This window comes from Gavialis gangeticus, unplaced genomic scaffold (assembly GCF_001723915.1).
Source record: "Gavialis gangeticus isolate Ggan-Ray unplaced genomic scaffold, GavGan_comp1, whole genome shotgun sequence".
NCBI lineage: Eukaryota > Metazoa > Chordata > Crocodylia > Gavialidae > Gavialis > Gavialis gangeticus.
In genome coordinates, this window is record NW_017729022.1 from 97,879,751 (window position 1) to 97,886,238 (window position 6,488).

Genomic DNA, 6,488 nt, shown 5'->3' on the forward strand with positions numbered 1-6,488 from the left:
GCTAAGCCCCGAGATTTCAGTAGTGTTAAAAAATGTTCTGGCCCGTTGTGGTCTTTCTGAATCCTTTTCAACAGAAAAACTGTTCTATTGTGTTTCCGTAATAAAAAAAAAAACTAGTGAAAAAGATTATCTTACTGATTAGAGACCCTCACAGCTTTTGTAATCAGCAAGCAACCAAAACAAGGTAATAAACATACTCCTGCTTAAGTCAAAAGCAAAGAAGCTTCTCCATTAATACCAATGAGAATAGAATGGCACTTAAAAACTTAGTGACTGCATTTACACCATAAGCAGATGGAAAATTAAACAAGTCATTTAGAAATCTAAACCAAAAGTAAAAACAAAATGCAAAAAAGCTGTGCATTTGCAACATAGCATTACAATCTGTGCGTGCTCTTAAGGAAGTTAACACATTTGATCTGAGCCTAAAGATACCTCAGAACTCTCAGCAACCCGCACTTTGCTAATCCATATTTATCCCCATCTCTCAGAGTGCTTTTAGTGAGGTCACAACATACAACAGAACATTTCTAGTAAATTCTGAATTAATCCCCCCCCCAAAAAACACACACATGCACACACCCTCTTGAGCAATCCAAATAAAACACAGTGCATGTTATAGTACAATACCCTGGCTTGCTTTTTTCTTTAAATGTTAGTCCATTTTGAAAGAGCTAGAATTAATCTCTGCAATTAGTAATGAGTAACTGAATACTGGTAAAATATTACTAAGTCTCTTAATTTAAAACTTTAAAAAAAAAATCAAAGACATAAAATGAATCTTTGGCCACCCATACCTGCAGATATACTCTGTATCCAGACATAGTGGTGCTGTAGCTGAATAGATATGCAAGTATAAGATTTACATACTGCAATATTTATTACGCCCATTGATAAAAAGGAGTCCACCACAAAGCATAAAAAGTGTATCTCGTTGCTCGAGTACAGTATTGAAATCAAAAGCTTAAAGCACTTCTACCACATACTGCACCCAGGACTTTGAACAGAGCACCTGTTCAGTACTTCAGTTTTCCCCATTGTAAAATACTACTTGCCTAGGGGGCATCATAAACATCTGGAGAGTGCTTTAAAACACTCAGACTGAAAGTGCTAGTGGCAAATTTAGAGTTATCTCTAAAGCTGCTGCAAAACATTTTCAGGTATTTTAAAAATGAATGCCAAGAAGCTAATTACACAACTAAATTAAAGGGACTCAAACTCAAAAAAAAGAAAAGGATGGTCCAGTTAAAGCTGAAACATGCTGTGCTGTGCTTACCATAGGTTTACAAGGTAATCTTGTGTATGTTGCAAAATCTACACACTAGGGGGCAACTTGCTACAGCATTTCTGCTTTTGAATTTATTTACTTCTGCAAATAACACTTAAAAACATTTGTACAGCTTTTCAGTTTTACCAGGTTGGGTTCTGCTGTAAATTCTCTTTAAACTATATGCTGGACAACCAGGGCTCTTGCATTAAGACTCAAAGAGTGCTTTAAGTCAGAACAAAAAAAATACATTCAACAGTTTATCCTTCATTTAAACCTATGTGTTTAATTCAGTTATCTTTAAGAAAAAGATACAATTCCTTCAACATTTGGGGTTCAGCAGACTGCACTGTAGTATAGTGGGAAAGTTATCAAAAAACCCTCTCCCTTTACAGAGGACACTAATTAATTAAGGGTCAATCATATGTATGTCCACTTATTCAGTGGACCCCTAGAAAGCAGTTCCCAAACTCAAAATAACAACACTATCTGCCTAAGGACTATGCTCCACCTGGTTTGCACTAGTCAGACCTGATGAAGACGATCTTGCATTCAAAAGCTTGACTAACTCCTCCTCCCCAACTATGCAGTTGGTCCAATAAAAGGTTTCATGCTAGGAAGTCCTTGCCCCATGCATAATTTCTGGAGCATCACAGCTACAAGTCTTACACTATTTTTACATTGTAGCATGAGAAATATGCAGGTTTCACATATGTAATATAGACATTTAGCAAGCACGAAGTAGAATCCCCAAATTATTTGATACCTAGCATTAAATTGTGCTATTGAAACACTGAATAAAGAAGCATGCAACTCTCTACAAATCATACTTGCTTTCTTTTTTCCAGCTGAAATCACCCTCTAAACTGGGTTTTGGAATTCTAACCCATGTCTTCAAGCAGGCATGGAATATTTCTACTTCTTTTTGTTCTGATTAATTTCAGACTATGCAGAGTTTTTTTGGTTTGTTTTATATTTTATTAATTTAGCCTACTGTGGTCTAATGAAAATGCTGATCTTTAATGAATTTGTCTTGGCTAAGGCTTTTAACACTGGAAGAATCATACATAAATCTCTGAATCTACAAAGTAAGAGCTCTACTCTAAAAGTATCATCCATAAAGTTAGAAAGGTAATGAAAGATAAAAAAAAAAAATAGTTAATATAAAATGGTGATAAAAAAAATCTCCAAACCTATCACTGTGGCTTCCAGCTGTCTAATTTACAATTCAACTTAGGCTCCTCTACGCAACAGTGGCCCATAATAAACGCACTACTTATATTACACCCTTTCAAGAAAAGGATTTGTTGTAGGTTTTACATAAAGGCATAATGTTTTGTCTGCTTACTATGCATGACAGTCAACCAGATGTGTTAAGTGCTTCTTGCTTTACAACATAATAGCATAATAGCATACAGAATAATTGCTTGGAAGACACCAGCACGCCAGTGTATCAAGCCTACATTACCTAGTCTAGCACACCAGTCTGAGTGAAGGGAAAAAAATACTGTTCCATATTGAGTTCGTGGGAAAAAAACAAAATGCAGGAGAAGTTCCACAAACAACAGATATATAATGAACAAAAATAATTGGGTTTTTATTACCTGCTAGCAAGAAAGCAGCACCAATATATTTTACTGCCAAAAGCTACTTCAGGTTAGGCTATCATAATTATTCCTCAAGTTTTGGATGGGGGTTCACTGTAGTCTCTCAGAAATCCCCCTCCTTGTATCGCTTTAACCATTTTGCTACAGTTGGGCTGACTTAGTAAGTAGACTCTTAGGCCACGTCCGGACAGGTCTGTGGCACCACATACTGCACACTGCAATGTTCTTTTTGACCCCTGGATATCCAGGAGTCAAAAAAAAACCAGAGAAAAAAAAGTGGAGCTGAGCACATGACAGCAGCATGCACCACTGCCCAGTGCTGGCCCCAGCCTCCCCTATCCCACCTGGGGTAACTTGCCACACACCAGTGTGCATGTGGCATGGGTGTTCCCCAGGGACAACCAGCAGCGGCACAAGGTGCCCTGCCACTAGTTGTCCCTGCGGAACTGAACATCCACACGTCTGGATGTGGCCTTATTGTGAAGTTCTTCCACACCAAGGAAAATGAAAAGTGCTCTCTGAAAGACAGCTGAGTTAAGGCAGCAACAGCTCAAGTTTTTCAGTTGGGAACAAAAACACATGAGATTCTAAACTCTTCCACAAGGAAAACACAGAAAGAAGGTCATTCCACCCCGAAGACTTTGCACCCCAACATAGGACCAAGATGGAGGCTTTGGGCTTAGCTCAAGAATGCAAAACAATATTTTCTCCCTGAAGGAAAATGTTTAAGGAAGTAGCCAAGTATATCTTAAGAGACAAGAAGTCTAATACCTCTGAACTAAATTACTGTCATTTATTTCCCTCCAGCACAGCTAGAGTCATAATGAATCAGAAAAGAAGAGCTAAGAATATTTAATCGAATATTTGATGCTGCTTAAGCCTCACTTATTCTCAACTGAAGGGATCCTGGACTGGGTTTTATGATAGATGCTTATTTTTTAACCTTGCTGGGGAGAAGTATAAAAAGCCTTGTAATGCAAATCCTCTGGATACAAGTTTCCAGAAGTCAGTGGATATTAGGTAATATTTCATGACACCAAATACATTGTTAGTGTTCTGATATTTGTCTTGTTTTTAATTTGTCATAATAGTGCTAAAGACATTAAAAAGGAGCAAAATCCATTCCTCCTCTCAAAATAAATTGATCAAACTGATGGTACAACAGTTGACATGGGGAAGAAGAAATTAAGATGCCTATTTGTAGTGATAAAATGAATTGCTTTAGTTTAGAGGGATGCAGGACAGAAGCAGGAACCAGAAATCTCTTCAGTAGAATTCTTATATGATATGGCCATTATGGGCTTCAAGTCTCTACGCGTGAGAAATGGAAATAGATGAGGCAAGAGAATCAGTTATTTGTAAAGCAACTGGAAAGTCTGGCTGTGGTCTTCATCACTACAGTATCTCCAACTCCAATGCATCCATAAGGTTTTTTTTCCCCCTCAGAACTCTCTCTCTCTCTCTCTCAGAGGCTGGAATACACCACAATTTGACAGAACTGAATCTCTCTGTGCTTGTGTGCCATGCCCAGTCACACACTGAATAGGCATCCTCTTACCCATTTGTCAAAATCACAGCAAAGAACACAGACCTATAGCATTTAAGAGATTTTTTTGTTAAGAACTAAGAAACTAGAGCTCAAAACTAAACAATTATGAAGGAAGATACTGTAAGTTTAGGGATTTGTGGATTTAAAGTTACTTGCTCTGAAATTATGTAATCACTATTGTTTGATAAACCTGATTTGCATGAAATCATGATTAATTTTTCTGCTAAAATTGATTTGCAAAACTTACCCTGTTATATTGCAAGAACTTACCCTGTTACATTACAAGGCATTTTTTTATTTTCACACACCCTGGAGTCTTTTCTTCTTTGCTGATTTTTTTCATTCTGTATTGTCGAATCTCTCGCACCAATGTATAAAAAGCATCCTCCACTCTCTGCATTGTAAGAGACAGCTCCTTAAAATCTGCTTCTTTGACAAATATGAGGTACTGGGGCATCCACGGCAGAACACACACACAGAAATTATGAGCTTTTCTTGAGAAGCGTACCTCTAAATTTAAGGGTCTGTTCATAGTCAGTCTGCAGACAAAAAAGGCAATAGCCTGCCTATCAAGGAGCATTTTATAAGTCACAGACTTACACAGAACCAGGATTCTTGAAATATCATTCTGAATTGTCATTCCCTACTAGCAACACATTACATTATCTTGGATAAAAACAAGATGTAAGACTTATTTTAGTACCAAATTTTATAAAGGAAAATTAAGATTTGCTGCTTACCCATTTAAAATCTTGAATGTGTTGACCAATAAAAATGTTAACTGATATAAGCAAATGAGAGGTAGACACAAAGGAGTAAGACCTTTGTGGAGAATGACAGGTACTGTACTGCAATGTACTTAAAGACCTTTTACTAGTAAGACACAAAAAGAGCAGAAGGGAATACAACTGTTTTAACTGATGAACTGTTCTGCTAAATTGTCTAACTTTGCTTGTGTACAATTCACTGTAGGACACAGGTTGATAGAGTTGGTTGATAATTAAGTGGGATGAATGCTTATAGTTACGATTACCAAACCACATATTCTAACCTTTTGAGTTGAGCAGGCATACTTACTAGGGCTGTGTGAAATTTCAATGGCAGTTTCATTTTGACATGGTTTCAGCTCATTTCGAGGTTGAAACAACAGAATCGAAACGAAACAAAGGCCACTGAAATAGCTGTGAAACAAAACGAGGCTAACCGAAACATTTGGACTTCTGAAATGTTTTGATCATGGCACTGGGGTTGGAAATGCAGCCCAGCTGGGCTGAGTTTTTTCCCCAGCCCTATGGTCTGGCGAAACAGTCAAAACAGTGTCAAAACAGTGTCAAAACAGCCTCTGTTTCAACTCAAAATTATATTCGATACAAAACACTGTTCCATCCAGACCTCGAAACTGAAGTCGGAAAGGAACAGTGATGTTTCGCACAGCCCTAATATTTATGCCTCTGTTTTGGGCCCTGACATCTTTCAGGTAGATGAGTGAAGAATAATTTTTACAGTACCTTAGGAAAAAAAAAATTAAGAATAGGTCTTCATTCTGAACAAGGCTGAGGAAAGCTTTTGTTATTTATTTCAGAAACAGGCAGAAGGAAGCATACAGTTAATGCTTACTGCCACAAAGTAGGCTACTATTTTAAAACTGAACATTATTTAACAGAATAAGTACTATTATCACTTATTATTTCAGGCCAGGCATATACTTGGATGAAACACTTAGAAGCTCCCTTTATAATATCTTGCCATTAAAATCATGAGCAGTGACTCAAATTTTCAAAACACACAAGAAATTAACTTATGTTTCCAGTTCGAAAACAAGTTCTGCTATTGATGGCTGCAAGAATAAGTTTAATAAATTATTGATCTTGGTGCTTATTTGCTTACAGTTTCAGGGAACTGCTAGGGTCAATCTGCAACACCAGCAGCAATCCTAGCTGAGGCAGACTCCCCTAGCATATGTGGAATCTCCCAGTGTCAGAAAAAGATACTGCACACAGGCAGCCAGGAGCACAGCCCAGCAGCATCTGGCTGGTAAGTCTGTTGTGGGGGAAGGGGCGGGGGG

At 37.7% G+C, this 6,488-nt stretch overlaps 1 protein-coding gene across 3 annotated transcripts in view; it reads right to left on the reverse strand.

The window, feature by feature from the left end:
* The window catches only part of KRAS (KRAS proto-oncogene, GTPase), a 56,506-nt gene that overhangs the window by 8,263 nt on the left and 41,755 nt on the right, over positions 1 to 6,488 (reverse strand). Inside the window, exons 5-6 of one of the 3 annotated variants that reach the window (XM_019515692.1) lie at positions 4,702 to 4,817; position 4,671 (exon numbers count right to left, since the gene is read on the reverse strand). The exons of 1 other annotated variant lie outside the window; for it this stretch is intronic. In XM_019515692.1, the coding sequence (XP_019371237.1) occupies position 4,671; positions 4,702 to 4,817 (117 nt within the window). Of the gene's footprint in view, positions 1 to 4,670; positions 4,672 to 4,693; positions 4,818 to 6,488 lie in introns of all 3 variants that reach the window. One more of the 3 variants, XM_019515690.1, reaches the window with a different exon arrangement.